Source organism: Haliotis rufescens, unplaced genomic scaffold, assembly GCF_023055435.1.
Source record: "Haliotis rufescens isolate VD_foot unplaced genomic scaffold, xgHalRufe1.0.p SCAF_12, whole genome shotgun sequence".
Classification (NCBI taxonomy): domain Eukaryota; kingdom Metazoa; phylum Mollusca; class Gastropoda; order Lepetellida; family Haliotidae; genus Haliotis; species Haliotis rufescens.
The window spans coordinates 13,752,299-13,778,557 of record NW_025963802.1 but is presented as its reverse complement, the minus strand read 5'-3'; the positions used below and the strand labels follow the sequence as shown (position 1 = coordinate 13,778,557).

Sequence of the window (26,259 nt, the reverse complement as noted above, 5' to 3'; positions counted from 1 at the left end):
CGCTCCCACAAGGTAGGCTTGTCTTTAACTATGTAGACATACTCTAAGGTAAGGCTACAAGACATTACAAGATCTCGTTTTCTGCCTAAGGCCAAGGGCTTGTCATTCATTGACACTATAGGGGGCGGAGTTGGAACACCGCGCCGTTTTATTGTCTTTAGGCTGAATAAAAATATGCTTTTTCATCGCAAGTTCATATGAATATTGCCCAGAGCGAGATACACCGTAACATTGCTTGAATTATTTAGTATTCAGTGTCGACCGGGGATGGTAATTGCTTGATATTCAAAGGGGAATTTCTGTCACATCTTAACTGCTACAACAGGGCAGGGATCGTTACTCATCGGATAACACGAGAATGGGCCATGTTTTATCAAAGGGTAATACGTTGTGGTTGAAGTAACCGACGTGTCTTAACGTTCTTGTCAGCGGTTAATAACGGGCGGTTGGGTAGTCAAGTGGTTGAAGCGTTCGCTCGTCACGCCGAAGGCCCGGAGTTTGATTCCCCACATGGTTACAATGATGTGAAACCATTCCAGGTGCCCCATGCCCTCAGATAGCTAACAGCAGAATAAAACACTAATCACTTAACACTTAAAATTCCGCAAAGGAGTTTTATTCCCCACATGGTTACAATGATGTAAAACCATTTAAGGTGTCGCATGCCCTGAGATAGCTAACAGCAGAATAAAACACTAATCACTTAACACTTAAAATTCCATATAGGAGCAGTTAGGACGGGAACGTTTGGTTAACTCTATTTCTATTTACTATAGATGGTAAACTTTGCAGTGTGTAATACATATATACTCGGTTCGTTTTGGTTTTGAAAAAAACTCTTCCGAATTGTGCTAGTGACGGAAAATATTTGTTTTTGAATGTGTTCTTTTCTATTGTTTTCTTTTGTTTTATTTTTTAGATTTAATGTTATATTGCATGACGTTTAAGTTTTCTCTAAATCTTGAATAAATTTTGAACAAATTTTGACTTCATCTTGACGCCATTTTGCATATTAGCATTTTGGGATGGTATAACATACATATAAGTGTAACACTGTGTTGCTCTATATGTAAAAAAGATACAAAATATGAGTAATTAATACTAAAACGTCATAACAGTAGTTTGACTTTGGCGATACATGCCTTGACTATCACTTTGGTACACGTACACTTTACTATATGTCCCGGGGCGGTCGGGTAGCCGAGTGGTTAAAGCGCTCGCTCGACACGCCTAAGACCCGGGTTTGATTCCCGACATGGGTACAATGTGTGAAGCCCTTGTCTGGTGTCCCCCGCCGTGATATTGCTGAAATATTGATAAAATCGGCGTCAAACCATACTCACTCACTCACTTGTATATGTCTAAGTCTATTCATGTGGGGTAGCTGGCACACACTGTCTAAACATGCGCTAGCGTGCCATAAAAAGGATCAAAGTGTTTACAGGAGAATTAGGAAGATCCACAGGCTGATAAACGGATATGTGAGGTAGCTATAGTGTGGAAAGGTTAGCTGCTCGCATACAAATTCTACTTGTGTTCCGTCGCCCGTTATGTCATCCCCCGACGTCGCCAAGACGTGGGAATGTGGTCGGCCACAGATAACCAGAAGTTACCAGTTTCCACAAGTTATGATCAACTTTGTAAAAAACTCGACCTTCACTCACCAAGGTGTTTTAGTTAGAGTGAGTGAGTGAGTATAGTTTTACGCCGCTTTTAGCAATATTCCAGCAATATCACGGCGGGGGACACATTGTACCCATGTCGGGAATAGAACCCGGGTCTTCGGCGTGACGATCGATCGCTTTAACCACTAGCTATAGGCTACCCGACCGCCCCGTTTTAGTTAGAGCTGATTGTGGTGTTATCAGTTTTATTTTACAGTGAACCATAACATGGAATGTTGTCGGTTTATAGTTTTCTTGTGTTTGGACTGTTGCAAATATCAGTGGAAATAGCAATCGAGCATTGAAAATTTGGTCTCTCATAACTACAATCCATCAATCCTTTCCTTCACCTCACCTGAGGCGAGGTGAGGTGAGACGTCGCATTCAATACTACTTCACTCATATCATGTGTAATTGGGTTTAACGCCAGTTTCCAGAAGACAATTTTTACCTCAGGTTGCAAACAAAATTGTATTGTGAAATAAATTAAGTTGTTTGGGCTTTCATAGCAGTTGACGAAACCATATCTTCTCTTTAACAAACTCGTTAAAGAATAAATTAACACCAGAGAAAAGATTGCTTGAAAGTAGAAAGCAAGTTAAACAAACAAAAAATTGAAATTGGAGTGCATTATTTTTAAGAGACTTAAGGATTTAGGCCGAACTTATATATGTCACTGTAAACGAAGACAGATTGTCCCCAAACTCAACACATCCAGGCACTGAGCAAGTGACTGGACAGGAACACACCTCTCATAAAAAAAGAAGGAATTTCCCCCCAACACAGGACAGGTCGTGAGATTGACAGATGACAGACCTGGTGAAATCTGGTCCGAAGTGCCGATTTGATTCATGTGCCTTCACTTTAGGCCTTCAGGACCTGCTTGCCCTCTTCGCGAACACCTGGTGTCATCACTGATTGTCAGTTATACATTCATATAATTTCACCCCTATTTTGCCTTTTACTCCCGATGGAATCTGTCTCGGCGGATAATCGAGACTGGTTATTCTCAGGCGTTGACGTTTTGCATTTGCTATCAGTCTCACATGTCTCAAAACAGGTATACCCGTATTAACTGGAAAAATTATTTAATTATATCTAGCCATGACATTGAAATCTTCCTTACTTTTACACATAATGATTACTGCCTAATATTCCCTTTGGTTTGTTACGTGTTCATTGAAACAACAGGTTAACCCAGAAATCTCTACGTAAAAGAATTTAGTGTGAAACCAAAAACAGCAAACAAATGGTATACACGCAACAATTGCGTTACATACTAAACTAGGTTTACAAATCAATACAGATTACCGACAGCAATTACAATGGCAGTACACAGTAGAGTGGTAGTGCAATATGCAATGGCAGTATACATTGTGAGAGTAGTGGAGATGGCAATAGCAAGACTAATAATGACATCGCAGCAACAGGGGTCAAGCTTCCGAGAAAGGCCAAGGCTAGGAATCCAGGATGAAATGTGATCTTCACACAAAAGATGGTCTTCATGTAATATCAGATGAAATGTGAGATGAGACAGGGACGCGCCCGCTCCACTTTTATAGTGTAACCAGCTTCCCTTACTTTCTACACAGTCCAGTCCAGTGTCCTTTGGACTTCACAGAATATTCCATGCTTGACATCTATCCATAATATTCCGGAAGTTTACAGATGATTCGAGCTTCTAAATATAATTACTTACTCACCACTACTGACATTAAGTAGTACCACATTCCTGACAACTAATCATTGTCCAAACACAATGCAATGAACTTCAAGTGAATCTCAACATAGACAGTGTAATACAGTTACAATCATTGCTTAACAATAAATTACACTGCCATATAGAATGTTCTAATCACATTTCCTTTCCTCTCACATCGAACATCTCACAATTCGCTTTCCTCACATCGGACTGCTGTGATATAACTGTACTACAGTTCAAAGCCCTGTGAAGCCAAATTTCACTCAGTCTGTCTAGTATACCAACACAGTAGCAAACAATCAACAAGTAACAAGTATACTGAGTCAGACTAATACCCTCACTAGGTGGTGAGGTGAAATGGGGTTTAACGTCGTGTCCAAGATTATTGCACTTATATAGCGACGTGCATGCAAGTGTGTTTGTGTGTGTGGCTGCTTGTACTAGTCCGGACTGATGCCGATTTATAGTGCTAGCTCACTGAGATACCATGCCGCAGTTTAATATGAATACCCCAATCAGTCACAGTATACTGACTCCGAGCCGACTATTCCTTGTTTTAGCCCCTTAATGCCGAGCGCCAGACAGGAAAACAACATGTACCATCTTTTAACGTCTTTTGGTATGACGCGGCTGGGGATCGAACCCCGGACCTTCCGCTCTCCGGGCGGACGCTCTACCACCAGACCACGGAGGCGGTCAATATACCCTCACTAACACTAACACCAAACATATGTACACGCAGAGCAATCAGTTACACTACATACAACCGTAATCTAACACATGTACATACCGTCTTAAATAACTATACTTTTTAACTATACTACTCAAGACAAGTTAAATAATACCCACAATCGGAAGGCTGTTACGGCAATACCACCAGACGGGACAGATTAACTAGTAGTATGTAGTTCATTGAACCTGACGACCGCCTCCGTGGTCCTGTGGTAGAGCGTCCGCCCGGAGAGCGGAAGGTCCAGGGTTCGATCCCGGGCCGCGTCATACAAAAAGACGTTAAAAGATTGTACTTGTTGTTACCCTGTCTGGCGCTCGGCATTAAGGGGCTAAAACAAGGACTGGTCGGCTCGGAGTCAGTATACTGTGTCTGAGTGGGGTATTCATGTTAAACTGCGGCATGGTATCTCAGTGAGCTAGCACTATAAATCGGCATCAGTCCGGACTAGTACAAGCAGCCACACACACACATACACGCATGCATGCACGTCGCTATATAAGTGCAATAATCTTGGACGCGACGTTAAACCCCATTTCACCTCACCTCACCTCATTGAACCTGACAACACAAAAAATCCGGTGTATAAATTGGATATACGTTATTCGAAAATGTTGGTGGCCTGGTATTCGACAAACGATGCGTCAAACGCAGCCATTGTCGATTTGCAATGTATTAAACGGCTTTGTTTTCACACTTGCTCAAAAATCTACTGATGGAGAACAGTAAAGCAAAATTCACGTTATGGCAATCGTAACTCGTGGTAGTGATTATAGAAAGTCAAGCATAAGCCAATAATTTGTCATTCAATTGTCAACATTTTTCAGCTTCAAAAATGCCGAGACTCAGCCCTGCCGATCGGAACATCGACAAAGGACGTATCCAAAGTAGGGAATCGCAGTCTTCTGTTGCAGACCACTTCAACGTCCACCACAGCACCATTTCCCGCCTTTGTGACCTATACACACAGTTCAATTCCACTGTAGATCGTCCGAGAACCGGCCGACCAAAAGTTACCACACCTGCACCGGATCGCTACATTCGACTGTTCCACCTACGTCATTGCAATGCCATAGCTACGGAGACAGCAGGACGCATCCCTGGTTTGAGGAGGATATCGGACCAGACTGTCAGGATCCATCTTCGAGAGGCTTTAATCCGACCCAGAAGACAAGTTATCGTCCCTGTTTTGCAAAAGATCCATTGACAGAGACGCTTGCTTTGGTGCACAGCCTTGGAATTTGAGAAACTGGAGACGAGTGTGGTTTAGTGATGAATCACAATTTCTTCTTCACCGTTGTGATGGAAGAGAACGTGTCGTCGAAATGAGCGTTTTGCCCCAAATTGTGTACGTGAATTCGACAATTTCGTCGGTGGTAGTCTCATGTGTAGGGGGTCATATCCTAAACCAGGAGATCTGACTTGGTTGTGGTTCAGGGAAATTTGACAGCAAATCTCTACATCAATCAAATTCTTCAATCTCACCTTCTTCCAATCATTGACCGCCAGAGGGAGCTGTTTCAACACGACAATGGTCCACCGCACACAGCTCGAGTCGCGGTAGACTACCTTCGTAATGCCAACATCAACGCCTTGCCCTGCCCATCGAGATCTCCAGATCTCAACCCAATCAAACACCTCTGGGATGAACTCGATCAACGTGTACGTCAACGTCAGAATACGACGCAGACACTCCCACAACAGGCCAACGCGTAACAAGCAGAATGGCGCTGAATTTCGCAGGACAGAATTCGTACACTTATCCAGTCAGTGCCGAGAAGATGAGGAGCAGTGATTGCTGCCTGGGGCGGTCACACGAGTTCAGCACAACCTTGTGGCCTTATGTGACATGACAATGAACAGTTTTCAATGCCTTTGAACAACGGCAACATGTGACTTTCGAGCTCCAAAATTTGTATCTATGATATTAAATTAAATATATTGACTTTATTAGATACAAATTTACTAAAAATCTACCTGTGCGTTTCTTCTTTTTTTTGAAGAGTGTGAAAAGATTAACTGCCAAATTTCATAAAACATTCATCCTAAAATCATTATAAGCTATCTGTCAAAGTTCAGACATATACACATACTCAGGTAAAAAAACAAATGTGTTTCAGATAAACTTGTGTAAATGTTATGTTATTTGAATATAACAACATAATATTTGGTCATTCGTCTGATCAAGGTTTTATCAGCACAAATTCATTGCGAAAACCCATACCTGGTCGCTGGATACAGGGCGACCTGCCCTAAAAGAGGGGTGGTGTAACAACTCAATTAACAATGTCAACACGGGCGTGACTACCATTTGCATTTTGATACAGGCGAGGCAGAGCTGGTCCATTGAAGACACCAGATGATTAATTATAACCTCGGGGAAGTAGAGATGTCTTTATGAATATGTATTGAAACATGCATTATTTAATTTCAGAATAAATTTACTTTTGTTTAGCTTTATGGTACTTTTTCCGCTACCATATATACTTCTGTGCTTTAACAGATAGTTTTTTTTATATTTGCCCACATGGCTAGTTAGGTATAAAACCTGCATATACTGAAAAATATTATATTTGTATGACCAATTTAGATATTACAATTTGTATCTCCTCCAGAACAGTCCTAGAATGTTCCATACCAAACTACATGCACTGCAATTAAGTCTGCCTCATGTCGCTACTCAAAGTGCGTGTGCAGTTCCTTCAATCAACAAACCTGAATCATAACTGCTTGCTTTGTTTACCTACAATTGTGTCAGTTTTCAATACGTCCGTCCTGCGTGGTAATGGTTATTAATGTGGTATGTTGATATAGTTGAGTCTCCGATAGTCGCATATGAATCTAGTGTTACCCCCAAGGACTAAAGGTGTATATATGACATGGTGCATGGATACCTAACACCTCATTTCCATGCAATCTGATCTAAGGGCGAAAAAGGGGCGGGGTACGGGTGTCATATACATGTACAACGTGTATATCGTTTGTAAAATGAATAAAATGAATAAAATGTCCATGGGTACTGAATAATTTGAAAAAGCCACAAAATACACCACAGTTATAGAATATATTAATGAGAATCAATACTTATTTCTGATAATTTATTAAATAAATATGAGAGAATGATTTATAATTAATAATGTACAAAGGTAATTATCAGCACAAGGGACATGTTCCTATTAACAATGACTGGTTATACTTACATATGTCTACGCTGACTCATGTCTGTTCAAGAAAAAAAAAATTAATCCATTAATTGAATTATGTCAGGGTTTGTAATGGTGATAGTGTTACATGACTGTCAGAATCAAATGACAGATGCGTTAATGGGACACACATTTATCAAACTGAGGCTGTTATAAGGTGTGGTTCATATATACCTTATACAACATATCCCAATGTCAATGTGTGCCTGATTGTTTCTAGACAGCTATCCCAGGGCTTGATTTCTAGAACCTGATTTGACTTACACCAGGTGGTACTTGACATGAAAACGTAGACACCAGACAAAACCAGGTTGCCCCCTGGTTCCATAAGTTGATCAAATCTGAAACAAACTTAGGCCGATTTGCTGCCAATGGCACATAAATTAATGACATATTGCTGTGAGACGTAAAAAGAACACGTGGTTTTGGTAAGGGTCTCAATTATCTGTGTGTCAATATCACTGCTAAATTCTACTAAATATCACCACTAAGCTCTACTAAATATCACTACTAAATTCTACTTAATATCACTACTAAATTCTATAAAATATAACTACTAAATTCTACTAAATATCACTACTAAATTCTACTAAATATCACTACTAAATTCTACAAAATATCACTACTAAATTCTACTAAATATCACTACTAAATTCTCCCAAATATCACTACTAAAGATCATATACAGAAGGGTATGTTTACTAAAGGGGTCCATCATCTTTATCAACATTAACTGCTGGGCAGTAGAAAGTGTAGAATTGAAAATATAAATTCAACCAAATATTCCAAACGATATCAAAACGGTCCTAGGCTGAAACGCCGAAACACTGCACACTTAAGGTCCAAAACGCAATTAAGAAACCATCTAATAACCATTTCTTGTTTTGTTTTTCATTTTTAGCCACCATCCGACATGGGTGTAAACTCCCTTTTGCCCGGCTGTTTATGAAACACTACATCACAATACACATATATTAGATCTGACGTGACAAATCTGGATATTCATATAATTTTCATCACGATTTTACCGTTTACACCCAATGGAATATGTTGGGGCAGATGTTCAAAATGTCCTCTGGCGCTGACTTTGAAGAAGTGCTTGTTGTGTTGCTTCACAACATGCATTCAAAGTACTTAACTCATATTCAAAGAATGTAGCCATGCTATTATCAAATATATCATGTCAATTAAGGACAAACAAATAGTGAGTGAGTGAGTGAGTGAGTGAGTGTTTATCTTTTCACAACATTCCATCCACTTCACGACGGGGAAGACATGAACAACGGGCGTCACATCTTGTGTCCTTGTGTGACTAGCCAAGGCTTTAGCCACAAAGTTTCTCCACCTCACCACTATGTGTCCACAGCCATTGTAACATATCACGGGAAAATAACGTTCATTTTAGCTATATTGTGTCCGTTTATTTCTTCAAAACAATAAGATCTGTTACTCATAATGACAGAGAGAGTGTTCTTTTCAGTTGAAAGATATGATTTTACGACTGCTTCTCCTACTTTTGACGAATGACGATATTCTTTGGGTATGCTGGTGATTGAGAATGGTTTTATGCCGCTTTTAGCCATATTCCAGCAATATCACGGTGGTGGCTCCAGGGATGGGCTTCACACATTGTATCCATGTAAGGAAAAGACCCCGTACCAACTGCTGACGAGCGAGCACACACACCATTAGCAATATAGGCCATCCAAACGTGCAGCTGCACAATCATATACACAATGCACGCTCTTACTTTACCTCGGCGATCAAATTATGATCTCTCATTGGACAAGAGCCATTGTGTTACAAATAAAGTCATCATCATCATTCTTGAATAAATGATATATTACACTTAAATGTTATCGGTCTAGGAGACATACATATGTTGTTTTCTTCACGCCTACATATCAGTTACAACAATCGACTCCGCGTAGCTAATATAGCTTAATGGTTTGCTCATATCGTACCATGCATAAAATCTTGATTCTTTTACCCACATGGTCCCTTTACGTAAATATAAAACGCAAAAGTCTCGATTTTCTGCCGAAACAGGTGAGGTGAGGTGAAATTGGGTTTAACGTCGCGCCCAAGATTATTGCACTTATATAGCGACGTGCATGCACGTGTGTGTGTGTGTGTGTGTGGCTGCTTGTACTAGTCCGGACTGATGCCGATTTATACTGCTAGCCCACTGAGATACCATGCCGCAGTTTAACATAAATACCCCACTCAGACACGGTATACTGACTCCGAGCCGACCAGTCCTAGATTTAGCCCCTTAATGCCTAGCGCCAGACAGGGAATCAACAAGTACCATCTTTTAACATCTTTTGGTATGACGCGGCCGGGGATCGAACCCCGGACCTTCCGCTCTCCGGGCGGACGCTCTACCACTAGACCACGGAGGCGGTCTCTGCCGAAACAGATTCCACTGGGCGTAAAATAGTAAATACAGACTATATGAATGGATCCCTGAATCTTAATGATGACACCGGGTGTTCTTTTAAAGGGAAGACATGTCCTGCTCCGTTAGCACCCACGACTCACACACAATTTGCTTTGAAAAGTAAGTGTTTGTTTCGATGGGGTTCTCGGTGTCACCCTGAGCTGTGATGTCGTCACCTTCTGCATGAATAGTTTCGTAAAATATTAACTGTTCAAATCAAATTATAAAATATAAATTCGTGTACAACTCTTAGGTTGAACGCTCACTTGAAGAATGATAATAAACTTCTTTAAAAATATTATTTTCAAGGTCGCAAGGTCGTTGGCTATCTAGGACTGCAATCTTTATTCTCGGTGAGAGATAATGTTTGATTCGAGATAATGTTCCAGTCACCCATTGGTAAACATGCGAGAACTATTTACCCTACTCGTTTTACACATGGTAAGTATTTTATTGCTAACAAGTTCGTAAGGTGAATATTATTCGTTTTCGTTGAACTATTAGTATATGTATCGTCGGGAGACCTACCATCTCCACAATGTGTTTAATTGTGGCCACAGTGGCGTCTTCTATCACATATGCCGGGAACGGAATAAGGCCAGGCAGTCTTCACAATTGTACTGATAAGAAACAAAGTCAGTTCCTGTTGGGAACAAAAGCGACACTTAATGGAATGGTCATATGTTATGGTGGTGGTGGGTTGGTCAGTGAGAATAAGGGTAGGATCACCCCGATTGTTTTTTAAACATGACAGTCTCTTGGGGAGGGTCATATGTTATGGTGGTGGGGGGTTGGTCAGTGAGAATAAGGGTAGGATCACCCCAATTGTTTTTTAAACATGACAGTCTCTTGGGGAGGGTCATAAACATTAACACACATATTTTGGGAGGGTCATGATAAAATAGACATTTGATAATAAAATATTGGGTTGCTTTTGCATTTTGTCTTTTCAGAGAGGGCCGGGGAAAATATGTACAAGGACATGGGGAGGGTTATCCAAAACATATGACAAGCATTAGGGGAGGGTCACTAGTTTCAGTACATTAGTACGTTAAAAATCCTTGAAACCCACAGAATGACGTACCCTTAAGACACTTAACCATTTTTTACACTTTACCTTGGCTCATTAAGTGAAGGGGTTAGGTAGGGAGGTAAGTCGGCTGATTGGTTATTAAGAGTAAATATGTCGGAAACACAACGATTGAGGGTTGTCTAATTTTGCTCTGGGTGCTTTTCAACATTTGATATTTTTTGTAAATCACCGATGAAAAGTAAGATCAACATCTATTTCCCACAAAGTACGAAATTATTAAAGCTTCCACTCTCCGGGCGGACGATCCGGAAAACATGACATGTACGATGAACATTGCTTGTCGTAAGAGGCGACTAACGGGATTGGTGACTTGGTTGGAGCATGTCATCGTATCCCAATTGCGTAGATCGATCATGATGTCAATCACTGGATTTTCTGGTCCAGACTCGATTATTTACAGACCGCCGTCATATAGCTGGGATATTGCTAGAGTGCAGCATTAAACAACAAACAAATAAACAATAAACTAGGACAGTTGATAATCTTTTGTACACGTGTGTGATGTTGACAGTTATGTTACTTATCCCCTTCCCTTTTCCCTTCACTGTCGTCGGTATCAGGCGCAATCTCACCCTCTGTACCTGACAAAATATTAATTGCATTTTTTTCAGACATTAGGGATATACACAGCCCTTCCCCCACCACCTAATGACGTCACTCAGCATCACGGTAGGTGATCATCAAACATGTTTATTATTGTCTGTAATGTGCAACCAACCCTTTTTACATCATTTAAGAAGTGTCAGCTTAAACGCCATTACAGCGCTGTTTCTAGGCGTTTTCTTGTCAACTAGACCATTGAGAAACATTGGTAAGAAAAGGTTACATTAATGTTAGATTAAATTATACACACAGAAAAGGAATGCGTGTTGTGGGGACAGCTTGGTATGAGGATATAATCCGCAGACTCATTTCGTCATTGTGACTTGAATATTAATGTGGCGACACCGATGATGACGAGCAGTCAAAAAGCTAAAAATATTTAGGGTGGAGTATTTTTGCACTTTACCCTGGAGTATACAAGCAGGTTGTAATGAGCGTCCATTATCTGTGGCAGTAGGGTAGCCTAGTGGTTGAGGCGTTAATCCGTTCGCTCGGGGTCCGATTTTAACGAACTGCTCAATTCAATCTAATTCTCTCCAGGATCTATGGTACATATACCCAATGTGGATCTGTGTGTTCTGTGTTGTTCGCCTTTCCGAATTGAGGTGGCAAAGACATGATACCGAATCTTTTTTCAAAAATGCCATCAAGAATCAAGCATCCTTCATTTAGACATGATGGTTATAGTTCGCTCAGGGTTCATCTCATATGGAGGTTAGAGTGAGTGAGTGAGTGAGTGAGTTGGGTTTAACGCCACTTTTAAAAGTATTCCAGTTATATCACGGCGTGTCAGCTTAATGTGGGAGGAAAGCCGGAAGTGATGCAGGTCTTAGCCGTTTACCACTTCGGTGAAACCCACGAGCACGGGTATGGTGCTTACAAACCTAGAAACATAATCGGGGCGAACCGGGATTCAAACCCACAATCATAGGTTTCTGGCGTGCCCAAGGAACGCAACTCTGCACAGCGAATCGCGGCGCCTTAGACGACTGGACCCCCATCCCCCGTGGTTTAGAAGATAGAGCCTCTGCCCAGAGAGCGGAAGGTCTGGGTTCGATCACCTGGTCGCGTCATACCAAAACACATTGAAAGATGGTACTTGTTGTTACCTTACCTGGCTTTCGGCATACTGCGATAAAACAACGACTGGTCGGCTCGGGGTCACTATGCTGTGTCTGAGTAAAGTATCCATGTTAAACTGAGGCATGGTATCTCAATGGGCTTGCAGAATATAACCGGCGTAAGGCCGGACAAGTACAAATAGCCACATACACGTGCATGCATGTCGCTTTATAAGTACGATCATCTTGAAAGCGACGTTAAACCCCGTCTCACCACACATCCCTATGCTTTCACGCGTGCACCCAGTACACGCCGTTCCTAGTCTGAAGTGATATTTTAGTGTCAATGCACATAACTGCATCCTTTTCCCCACAGTCCGCGCCGACAGTGATGAAGTGCCTATCTGCATCCCCCCGACGAGTATCTGCTCGCTGAACGACAGAGGCCACCTACAGATAGAGTTCTCTGCCCTTGGTAGGGCCTTCAAACTCCATCTAGTTCCCAGCCATCCTCTTACTTCCGCCTACGGGGATTATGGGATACCAATCATGATCTGGGGAAAAGAGAGGAAGAAAGTCAAGATGCTTAAATTTCACGAGGTTAGAATAAAGAGAGTTTCGTATTTCTAATTCAGCCAGTATTATTTATGAGAAGTCGTTGTTGTTGACACAGAAGTCATAGTAGCAGTCAATGTCTGTAGATTTAACAGTAGGGTGAGTGAGTATGGTTTTAAGCCTGTGGGTTTTCCAGCCATATCACGGAGGGGCATGTAACAGTAGAAGTAGAAGTCATAACAACTTTACAACCGTATTAATTATTAATTAACACTTTCATCATACACGTACTCGTACATTAAAGGTGAGGTGAGGTGAAATGGGGTTTAACGTCGCGTCCAAGATTATTGCACTTATATAGCGACGTGCATGCAGGTGCATGTGTGTGTTTGTGTGGCTGCTTGTTCTAGTCCGGACTGATGCCCATTTATAGTGCTAGCACACTGAGATACCATGCCGCAGTTTAACATGAATACCCCACTCAGACACAGTATACTGACTCCGAGCCGACCAGTCCTTGTTTTAGCCCCTTAATGCCGAGCGCCAGACAGGGTAACAACAAGTACCATCTTTTAACGTCTATTGGTATGACGCGGCCGGGGTTCGAACCCCGGACCTTCTGCTCTCCGGGCGGACGCTCTGCCATTAGACCACGGAGGCGGTCTCATACATTAAATCGGTCTCATACATTAAATCGTATTTTCGTGAAGGCCGAAGCTATAATCACCGTTGGAGACTTCAAAAGCGTTCATGTCTTCTTTATATCCACCTCAGCACAACATTCACTTCTACCATGACCAGGACACACTCGGTGCATTTGCCGTCCAGTTCCACGTGTCTGCTAGCGGCACTCAGTTCATATCTCTGGTAAGATTGTTTGATTGTTGTCTAAAGCCGCATTCAGCAATATTCCAGCTACGTGACGGCGGTCTGTAAATTCGAGTCTGGACCAGACAATCCAGTGATTGACATCATGTCCATCGATCTACGCAATTGGGATCAACCAAGTCAGCGAGCCAGATGACCCGATCCCGTTAGTCGCCTCTTGCGACACGCACCGTCGCCTTTTATGGCAAGCATCGGTTGCTGAAGACCTATTCTACCCCGGATCTTCACGGGTGTATCGCTGGATTTTACGCTGACATGGTGAAAATCAACAAATAAATCAATTTTATTAGGTGGTCACGTGTGTTCATTTGATTATAAAAAGTCACTTTAGCATATTGAAAGAAACGCAACGATACAATATACATGTATACTACTCAACTTTTCATAGGATTAATCAGATGTCATTCTATTTAAATATACGCTTGACATATCATGAGAATGGAAAGATACAAATATCCCTAGCGGAGTAGTTTACGATAAGATAGGCGTTCAATCAAAAATAGCGACGTATATTTGCGTTTCATCATCAAAGTTGAAAAGCCTTCTTTTGTAATGGGGATGCTTTTAACAGACACGCAAGGAGTACGTTGGAGGAAATGTGTAATTTTTTAGGACGGCATCCTGCCCGGCATTGACTACGACGTTGTTGTCAGTCCAGTACGGACTTCCGGTTCGAGATGGGCGCAAGATGGCGGCGTCACATCTCTGCACAAAGTCTTGAAGAGAATCCCTGACAAGACTTCACACGCAGTAAGTGTTAGATGCGCCTGTAAAATATCGGATACCTGCCGTCACGTTTATCGTGTATCAGATTTTTGGATCGGGACATTAGGATTTTATTGATTATATTTTGTCCGCGAAGAGTTGGTTGGTTGGTTGTTTTTTTGTTTAACGCCGCACTCAGCTATATTCAAGCTATATGACGGCGGTCTGTAAATAATCGAGTCTGGATCAGACAATCCAGTGATTATTATCATGACGTCGATCCACGCAATTGGGATCGATGACATGCATCATCAACCAAGTCAGCGAGCCTGACCACCCGATCAGTCGCCTTTTACGACAAGCATAGTCACCTTTTACGGCAAGCATGGGCTGCTGAAGACCAATTCTACCCCGGAATCTTCACGGGTCTGTCCACGAAGAGGGCAATAAAAATACATCGAGGTATACAAAACACACAACTGAACAGACATGTAACTAATCCTTGCCAATGCCAACTTAAATTTAAAGTGAAAATTGAGACCTAGTCCAATGTTCGAGATTAAACTATGTATTTTTATCTCGAATTCAAGATAAGCGGTCAAATGTATACGAATTTATGTAGTGGGTTGGTCGGGACCGGAGAATAGGTTCGAGATATCGGTACATTCGTGTTAACGGGGTCCGAATTTAACTGCATGGCCGCATACAAGGCCGCCATATGGTGCTCTCCTGCTTGTCGTTATAACACTGAGGGGGCACGGGTGGCCCAGTCTTCTAAGGCGCCGAGATTCGCTGTGCAGAGTTGCGTCCCTTGGGCACGCCAGAAACCTATGATTGTGGGTTCGAATCCTGGATCGCCCCGATTATGTTTCTAGGTTTGTCAGCACCATACCCGTGCTCGTGGGTTTCACCGAAGTGGTACACGTCTGAAACCATCACTTGGGGCTTTCCTCCTTCAATAAGCTGACACGCCGTGATATAACTGGAATACTGTTAAAAGCGGCGTTAAACCCAACTCACTCACTCACTCACTATAACACTGAATATTTATCTGGCGTCGCCAGCCTTTTGTAAATGTATCCAATAACTGATACTTCTCATCTGACTATACACAAACATACTGCAACGACCATTTCATCAAGTGATGTGGTGGCACGTGGTCCTATGCACAGCCACAGGTAACATCAAATCAGGTGAAGTTAAGCAACGTCGGTCGCGGATAGGTGGCAGAGTTCGGCATCCTGGCTCCTGAGAGTTTCTAGAAAGTCCTGCCCCACACTGAAGCACATGCAGCACATGTGGTGTCTCCTTGGGCAAGTGACTTTGTTCGAATTGTGCCTCAGCAGTAAATGGGTACCCGGTAGGATGAGATGTGGTTGTTAACCTTCCAGCGGGCAGGCAGCTTGGGATGTATACTCCCCATGGAGCTGAGAATGATTGTTGAGCGCACACTGATACATTGACCGGGGTAATAAATATCTAAGCGTTTTGAGCATGCTTTTGCTCAAACTATTATAAGTAGTAGTATCGTACCAGTCACTTGGAGAACAAAAACATTACATGATCAAACAGTGACACTCGTTAAATTACGCATGGGCACCTATTCGACCTTTCAAACCTCATGGGCAATATATATAGGTCAACTATACATGTACCTTGTAAATAGTGGTGTCAGAACGGATTGTTCTCTTTTCAAATAAGGTCTTTCCAAATGTGACGTCAAATACAACTTGAAGTCTTTGATAGACATTTTGAAGTTGGAAGAACATGAATACATGACACTTTGTATGGATAACAGATTCTTTGTCACGACGTTTCAGAGCTATTTCTTACTCCTTCATCGGGTGATTGAGCAAGAAGTAGTTCTGAAACGTCGTGAAAAAGAATATTTAAAAGAAGTTGTTATCCATAAAAAAAAGTCTCAAACACGTCCCATTTTAATTCTGGAAACCCAAAAGTCCAGAAACTCTACGCTCTTTGCCCAGTCTCGGTTAAAGGTATTTACAAAATTAAACATGCCGTTTTCATGGGAACATACCAAGGAAGAAAAAATGAAAAAAAAATTGTTTAAAAACTCAATATTTAGACTATGTCGCCCATGGGCCTGCCCATGGGCGAAGTGTGGCCCATGGGCCTGCCCATGGGCGAAGTCTGGCCCATGGGTAGGCCCATGGGCAGGCCCATGGGCGAGAATATGTTCCTTTACTTAAAACTCATGATTTTGATTCGCAAATACATTTAATGTATTCATTCAAGTATCATGACACAATATTTAACTCATTTTAACTTAATTCAACGATTTTATAGCGATATTGAAATATTTCGCCCATGGGCGAGAAAAAGGTTTGGCCAATGGGCGAGAATGTGTTCCTGTACTTAAAACTCATGATTTTGTTTCGCAAATACATTAAATGTATTAATTTTATTGAAGTATCATGACACAAAATTTAACTCATTTTAACTTAATTCAACGATTTTATAGCGATATTGAAATATTTCGCCCATGGGCGAGAAAAAGGTTTGGCCCATGGGTAGGCCCATGGGCAGGCCCATGGGCGAGAATATGTTCCTTTACTTAAAACTCATGTTTTTGTTTCGCAAATACATTTAATGTATTCATTTAAGTATCATGACACAAAATTTAACTCTTTTTAACTTAATTCAACGATTTTATAGCGATATTGAAATATTTCGCCCATGGGCGAGAATATGTTCCTGTACTTAAAACTCATGTTTTTGTTTCGCGAATACATTAAATGTATTTATTTAAGTATCATGACACAAAATTTAACTCATTTTAACTTAATTCAACGATTTTATAGCGATATTGAAATATTTCGCCCATGGGCGAGAAAAGGGTTTGGCCCATGGGCGAGAATATTTTCCTTTACTTAAAACTTATGTTTTTGTTTCGCAAAATACATGCAGGTGTTCTTACTATTTTCATGGCACATATTGTAACACAATTTTACTCAATTCAGCTATTTTACAGATTTATTGAAATAGTTCGCCCATGGGCGAGAAAAGGTTTTGCCTTCGAAATCCTTGATTATTATATCATGCCAGAGTTCTGACATTCAGTGACAATGCTGTTGAACAGTAGAATCTGATTGACGTATTTTGCAGAACCTGTTTGACACTATGGGTTCCAGGACCACTAACACTCGGAGCTGAAAAAGTTTGGTCCTAACCGCACCCAACATCTTTAATGAACCCGGCCTTATCTCTCAAAACGTTTTGGCAGTTTATCATACGAATTCATGTGCGTGTACAACATTAAATTTTAGTTAGTTTCTATTTCATTTCCCATTTTATGACCCGTTGATACATCCCACTGTGCAATTACGTGACAGGTACGCGTGCGCGTATTTTAATGGAAAGAAACTATTCGTCTTTTATTGCATAACGTTTGGCTGAATATCTTACATTCTAACGAAATCTCGAAATAATTATTTAATTACAAGCAGTGTCGAACTGACCAGTAGGAATTATGTTTCAATGCGATTGAGGAAAACGTGAGTGAATATTGTGACACTAAAGCAACTTTTAACTGCATTGTCACTTTTGGTATGAAAATGGTAATAGTTCAGAAAAACGTAACAGCCTTCTTATGATAATTCTCATTAGTACGTTGTGTCTAATTACAGTGTCGGCCTTATTTACAGGTGATTCTACAATACTTGTTGTCGGTCAATTACAATCTGCCACACCACGCGTGAATAAACAGTTATGCATGTGTTGCTGTGGGCAAATACCTAGCCTGTACATGTATATTTTTGTGGATACATGTATTACATATTTTCGTTGATATGTGGATATATTAAGCACCAAGACACAAAAAGTTTATGAAAGATGAATTTGTGCCTTGATATATATATTCAACGCGAACGAAGCTTGTATTTTCTCCGCGATCCTGATGTGTATCATCGTTTAATTGGTCATTCATTAAAAGTATGTTGTGAGGCGATATCAAAGGAGCCGCTCAATATACACAGTGTCGTCCGTTTCGCGTGAACTACCACCCTACCCTGTCAGTAAGAGTTATGTAATCGGTACACAAATATATTTGGTGCGATGTCAGTGTGGAAGGAGTTTGAATTACGTCCGCCAGTGGCCACAGAAAGTATAGTACCAATCAACAAGGCCAATGCCGTACTAATAACCTAGTGACTCGCGTAACAACGGCTGTCAATATGTCTGCTACATCTACCATACCATCATCCCTGTCACAACTGGCGTATTAACGGCTTATTCAAAATATTAATTGTAGAAATGTCGTTACCAGACTAACGTACGTCGTATTCAGTCCTCAACTGGATGTTACATTCCTTATATCAGTTAACAGCCCTGTTTGTGAAAATATTTACTAGACATAAGATTTAAAGACTAATAAAATCAATTGTAAGACCGCATAGACCATAAAACCGAATAAAATATGTCTTGGTATCATCTCTTGTGTATTAGATGATGGCAATGACCGGAAATGTTATAACGTTAGATTAAGAAGGAGAAACATTAAAGTGTTTTACAATACTTGGAAACATGAGCAATAAGATGTAGCAACATAAACATGCATGGAATAGGGAAAAAGGATGAAAACAAATTGAAAAGGATTTTAATACAAAATTATCGAACTAAATAACTTGCCTGAACAGAAAGGGTACCCAAACTTGTTTGACAGTTATTCGTGTGTTGTAGACTGTCGAATGGGACACATGTGTGTACGTAGGGTACGCATATCTATTGCAAGTTTTAGTACTCATACACTTTCTCTTTTTGTGTTTTGTTTGTTTGTTAGTTGTATAACGCCACACTTAGCAATATTTCAGCTGTATGACGGCGGTCTGTAAATAATCGAGTCTGGACCAGACAATCCAGTGATTGACATCATGTGCATCTTTCCACGCAATTGGGATACGATGACATGCATCAACCAAGTCAGCGAGCCTGACCACCCGATCCCGGTAGTCGCTTCTTACGACAAGCGCTGTCGCCCTTTTACGCCAAGAATGGTTTGTTGAAGATCTTCACGGGTCTATTGAATGCAGGGATTTGTGTAAAGTCATTCAGACAGCATACAGTGCCAACTAAAAAATTATACTCAGTGTCTCCGCAAAGTAATATAGTACGGTACTTAGAGTACATGTGAGATTATACTCAGATTAGGGAGATGTTTTATCCATATAACGTGTTATTATTCTACCTAACAATGTATTTAGTGAAATGAATGCAAAACAAACTCAACGGCTAAAAGGTTTCATTGAAAAAAACTACCCCTAGTCTTGACTAATAAAACAACTGCAACCCGACACAGATTAAACGCAACTTACAAACACAATCATAATCTGGTTAGTCTGTATCACTCAACGAGGCCGCTTACTCTGCCCACAGTATGACAGTATTGGGCAGTTCAGTAATTAGGAGCCAAAACCAGGCAGGTACGCTGGTCACACTTGACTGGTCTGACTGATGATTAGGTCGTCTGACAATTGTGAGTGAACCATAGCAAGAAGTATCTGCGAAACTATTTGCTCCTTTTATGGGACCGATTAGTTTTATGACCATGAGCCTCGGCACAAGCGTGGTGTTGGAAGACAAGATATACATGTACATCCGATATGGTGACTGTTTTTCGCTATTCATATTCTAGATACATTCATAATACCACAACATTTTAGTACTCCTTGAAACTTTACAATCACTTCAATATGTACAATAGATTGAACGAGAACACTTGATATATTGCAGATTATTAAATCATTGTCTCTATTATCAGCCGCTACGTTTGTATCGTTTGCATTGTACAAAGAAATATTTTATCTGTCCTTTTGCAGATTTAGCCTCAGAATGTGCTCATTCGAATTAGGAACGAAAATAATTGCTTATCATGAGTATATATGATACAGTTAAAAGTTGCTTGTACACTGTAGACGTATTCACTTTAAAGTCGCATACGACCTTCGCGAGAGAGTTGAATGATCCAGGTTAATTGGAACGAAGTCTAGAGAGGGTTATACAGTTTTGTATTTGGTAATGTGTAGGTTTGTTAAATATAATTTTTTAAATTCCTTTTATTTCAATATGTAAAAACATAACTATGCGCTTAAAAACAGAGCTGACTTGATGGGAGATAGCCACCTCAGATTGTCTGTTGGACACGGTTTAACCTTACTGTGTCCTCACCCTGGTTGTTGTTACCGTTGTTATAAGGGATTAAGAGCTACGGCTCATTGCATTTTTGGTTACAGTCTGTATCCCTAAAGTGGACATGTGCAGGTGAACTCTGTTCAATTAGTATATGAAATGCCCCAAAATGTGAACTCCAGACAATAATAACCTGAGGGTAAATCCACGTGCGTCTGCCTTTCCCCTCGTTCACCTTCGAAATCCTTGATTATTATATCATGCCAGAGTTCTGAAATTCAGTGACAATGTTGCTGAACAGTAGAATCTGATGGACGTTTTGTGCAGAACCTGTTTGACACTATGGGTTCCAGGACCACTAACACTCGGAGCTGAAAAAGTTTGGTCCTAACCGCACCCAACATCTACAAGTTTGTAAGCTTGTAGACATCATTAAGAAGTAATTAACAGTCCCATGCTGAGACCTTTCTCAAAATTCAGACCGGTGGCAGGCTGCCAACAAAGAGAAGAAAATATCGCAACCCCGACACGAGTGTGCTCAGTCAATCAATGAACTGACGACCGGCAGAAAACAACACCAGTTGAGTATGCCGATGCTGTATCTCAGCCGTGTTGGCCTGAAAATTTAAACATGCTAATTAAATCCAAAATCGTATAATTATTTTTAATAGAAACCGTATCTTAATTGTTCTTGCACTGCATCATATCGTGTATTTCATCTGTATATGTGTAATATGTATATGTATCAATGACAACACTTATACCGCATATTCTGCAACAGACTATAATTAATCACCTTATTATTGTCTCTCCATTTACCATGGCTGACTGCACTAATACCCTTTTAACAGTGGACACCGATATCAGTATACATGTAGGCTTTTTGTTCAAAAAGGAATATGCAGGAAGTTATATGTAACAATTAACTGTGTACTAATTACATGTTTGAATGTTATCAGTTTTACGTTCTGAGATACAATGATCTAAGCATCTTCTAAAATCTTCTAAAAATATAATAAAATACAAAACTCTCTGCCGTAATTTTTTGTGGAAATCATTCGATCAAGTAAAAAATGACTGCGTGACAAGACGAATCAACTATTTATACCCGATAAAAGAAACTGCCGTATTTTAGGAACAGTGCTATAACAAGACATTTGAAATTTCTAACAAGCAGATACATTAGAGACAGTGACTAGACTACAGGTACGTAATCCGTATCAATCAAAGGTGTAAAAAAACTGAAAATCATATCTGTCGGGGACCTACCAAATTACCAAGTTTTATCATTACTATATTTATTACAATGCAAATATTTTAGTGATACATTTTTTAGAGGAGAGGGCATACACACAAGTATATTGCTTCCGTGTGTGAATGCAGGTTGTACTTGGTATCTCAGTTCTCAGTTTCATACCGGTTGTATAACTGAATTTGTATATGGAACCATGCGTACAGCATGACAATTACTTGCTATTCGTCAGTTTACAACACACATAACACGGTCAAAAATTTTAGGCAACGCTTTTGCGAGTTATGTAGTACAGTAATGTTTTATTAAAATCTATTTCAATTTGTTTTCACCATTTTCCCTATTGACAGTCGTTGTTACGTGCGTCACTAGGTAATTAGTACGGATTGACCTTGTTTATTGTTTCTATACTTTGAGGATTTCTGTGACAACTGGCGGACGTAATTCAAACTCCTTCCGCACTGACACCGCATCAAATATATTTGTGTACCGATTACATAACTCTAATGGACAGGGTGGGGTGGTAGTTCACCGGACGACACTGTGTATATTGGGCGGCTCCTTTGATATCTCCTCCAAACATACGTTTATTGAATGACCCCATTAAACGATGATACACATCTCGATGAATATATCAAGGCACTAATTCATCTTTCATAAACTTTTTGTGTCTTGGTGCTTAATATATCCACATATCAACGAACATTTGTAAAACATGTATCCTAAAAAAAATAAACATTTTCAGGCTAGGTATTTGCCCACAGCAACACCTACATAACTGTTTATTCACGCGTGGTGTGGTAGATCGTAATTGACCGAGAGCAGGTATTGTAGAATCACCTGTAAATAAGGCCGACACTGTAATTAGATACAACGTACTAATGAGAATTATCATAAGAAGGCTGTTGTTTTTTCTGAACTGTTACCATTTTCATACCAAAAGTGACAATGCAGTTAAAAGTTGCTTTAGTGTCACAATATTCACTCACGTTTTCCTCAATCGCATTGAAACATAATTCCCACTGGTCAGTTCGAAACCGCATGTAATTAAATAATTATTTCGAGATTTCGTTAGAATGTAAGATATTCAGCCAAACGTTATGCAATAAAAGACGAATAGTTTTTTTCATTAAAATACGCGCACGCGTACCTGTATATTGCATACCTGGTGTCACGTAATTGCCCAGTGTGATGTATCAACGGGACATTAAATGGGAAATGAAATAGAAACTAACTAAAATTTAATGTTGTGGAAAATAACTCCAATGAATTGGAGTACACGCACATGAATTCGTATGATAAACTGTCAAAACGTTTTGAGAGGTAAGGCCGGGTTCATTAAAGATCGCTACAATATGTAAAACAGGTGAAATTTGTAGAACTAAAGGAAACATCCAACCAAATGCCCTTTTTAAATAGTAATGTAATGATATAATATAAAGTATATTTCACATGATACAATATACTTTGCAAACAGTTAGTTGATGCTTGAAAGGGACTGACGTAAACATGGGCGAAATATTTTAATAACGCCGTAAAATAGTTGAATTAAGTAAAAATTAGTTAAATTTTGTGTCATGATACTTGAATAAATACATTTAATGTATTTGCGAAACAAAAACATGAGTTTTGAGTAAAGGAACATATACTCGCCCATGGGCCAAACCCTTTTTCTCGCCCATGGGCGAAATATTTCAATATCGCTATAAAATCGTGGAATTAAGTTAAAATGAGTTAAATTTTGTGTCATGATACTTTAATGAATACATTAAATGTATTTGCGAAACAAAAACATGAGTTTTGAGTAAAGGAACATATACTCGCCCATGGGCCAAACCCTTTTTCTCGCCCATGGGCGAAATATTTCAATATCGCTATAAAATCGTTGAATTAAGTTAAAATGAGTTAAATTTTGTGTCATGATACTTGAATGAATACATTAAATGTATTTGCGAAACAAAAACATGAGTTTTAAGTAAAGGAACATATTCTCGCCCATGGGCCAAACCTTTTTCTCGCCCATGGGCGAAATATTTCAATATCGCTATAAAATCGTTGAATTAAGTTAAAATGAGTTAAATTTTGTGTCATGATACTTGAATGAATACATTAAATGTATTTGCGAAACAAAATCATGAGTTTTAAGTAAAGGAACATATTCTCGCCCATGGGCCAAACCTTTTTATCGCCCATGGGCGAAATATTTCAATATCGCTATAAAATCGTTGAATTAAGTTTAAATGAGTTAAATTTTGTGTTATGATACTTCAATAAAATTAATACATTTAATGTATTTGCGAAACAAAATCATGAGTTTTAAGTAAAGGAACATATTCTCGCCCATGGGCCAAACCTTTTTCTCGCCCATGGGCGAAATATTTCAATATCGTTATAAAATCGTTGAATTAAGTTAAAATGAATTAAATTTTGTGTCATGATACTTCAATAAATACATTAAATGTATTTGCGAAACAAAAACATGAGTTTTAAGTAAAGGAACATATTCTCGCCCATGGGCCTGCCCATGGGCCTACCCATGGGCCAGACTTCGCCCATGGGCAGGCCCATGGGCCACACTTCGCCCATGGGCAGGCCCATGGGCGACATAGTCTAAATATTGAGTTTTTAAACAATTTTTTTTTCATTTTTTCTTCCTTGGTATGTTCCCATGAAAACGGCATGTTTAATTTTGTAAATACCTTTAACCGAGACTGGGCAAAGACCGTAGAGTTTCTGGACTTTTGGGTTTCCAGAATTAAAATGGGACGTGTTCTCATGTATTCAGATGAAACTTGTATTGCTGATTGGTAAGTACATGTACACGTTTCGTCATTTACTGAACAAGATCGGTTATACAGGGAAACTAATACCCCTGACGCATGCCTCATTTAGGTTAATAAAATATTCACGTGGGTTATATTGATGAACGTTCGCATGACCAATTTACAATTTCATCATATCTATTTTTAGCAAAAATCTGTCTAGACATGACTGGAGATTTCTTTTCCGAAACGCATAGCATTCACTGTTATCAAGTGCAGGATGTTTGGAGGGAACGCTACCCTCTAACCTTTCTATTGTAAATTGACAAGCGGTTTTTGGTGCACTAATTTTATGACCCTCCCCTAGAAGATTTACAACTAACGTCATTGAATATAGTTACGAGAGTATTCCAATAACGTGAGAGTATCTGGGGTCCAAATTTTATTTTCGAAACGTGGAGATGGTGGTGGGTGGAGTCAATTCAGTTATCGAAGCAATTATTGTCGCGATCCAGCTATTATTGCATTGTGTTGTATAAATGGCAGTGAGATGTATTAATCAATCAATGAAATAGATCCCCTATTGATGCCGAGTGACGATAAACTCGTGGGTTGTGAGAGGGCGATATCAACATCGTCACTTTCGAAATATATTAATAATTCATGATCATGATTTGTAGAGTGGCAATGCTACTCGTGAAAATATGAAATCTGACCACATCACTCGATGATATGTACATGATAACCACCTTCAGATATCATCTATATATCAAACATGTTGGTAAATATTGAATGGTATTGTTGTTCCTTTCCGAAAGTCGCTCATGAAAGTGTCAAATATTACCACGCCGCTCAAACAGGTGGACAGCGCATTGGTCAACGTCCATGAAATATCCTCCATATATTATATAATTTATTAGTGTTACTGTATCATGGAATGGAGGTTTTAATATCTGTGGCATGTCAGTTCTTACCACGCCAAACAGCATATTTGTCAACGGATTTCAAATATTTTTTTTAATTATTTTTAAATTATTTTGTTTTATTTATTACGTCATGATTACACGTTTTCACAACCCTACACAATGCCACGTGGAAAGAGAGTGGTGAATATCATACCTAGGAATTATGGTTTCTGTTCAAGATGTCACCCTCCCACCTTGTCCCCCGGGACACTCACACAGCCACTGCCTCACCCCCGGGCTCTGTGAAGGGCACTGTAGAGGTTCTAGTGTGGACGGATTTCTCCATGTACCAGTCGTTCCTCAAACAAGTCGGTAGTCAAGGCAACGTAGACATGGAGATCACGTGGTACGTCGCCGTGGTCGTCAACGCAGTAAGACCTTTCCTGATTCTCTGATCGCATTACTCGATAATGAAAATGGGGAACGATATCGCATTAATCGATAATAAAAATGGAGAACGATATCGCATCATTTAGAAATAAACAACGA

At 40.0% G+C, this 26,259-nt stretch overlaps 1 protein-coding gene across 1 annotated transcript in view; it reads left to right on the top strand.

Moving 5' to 3' along the window:
- Window positions 1-10,100: 10,100 nt before the first annotated feature.
- Window positions 10,101-26,259, top strand: part of LOC124142057 (A disintegrin and metalloproteinase with thrombospondin motifs 18-like) — a 40,724-nt gene continuing 24,565 nt past the window's right edge. The window contains exons 1-6 of the mRNA XM_046510321.2: window positions 10,101-10,183; window positions 11,447-11,504; window positions 12,876-13,099; window positions 13,829-13,921; window positions 14,555-14,692; window positions 25,950-26,141. Of these exons, the coding sequence (XP_046366277.2) occupies window positions 10,148-10,183; window positions 11,447-11,504; window positions 12,876-13,099; window positions 13,829-13,921; window positions 14,555-14,692; window positions 25,950-26,141 (741 nt within the window). The 5' untranslated portion in view covers window positions 10,101-10,147. The remainder of the gene's footprint in view (window positions 10,184-11,446; window positions 11,505-12,875; window positions 13,100-13,828; window positions 13,922-14,554; window positions 14,693-25,949; window positions 26,142-26,259) is intronic.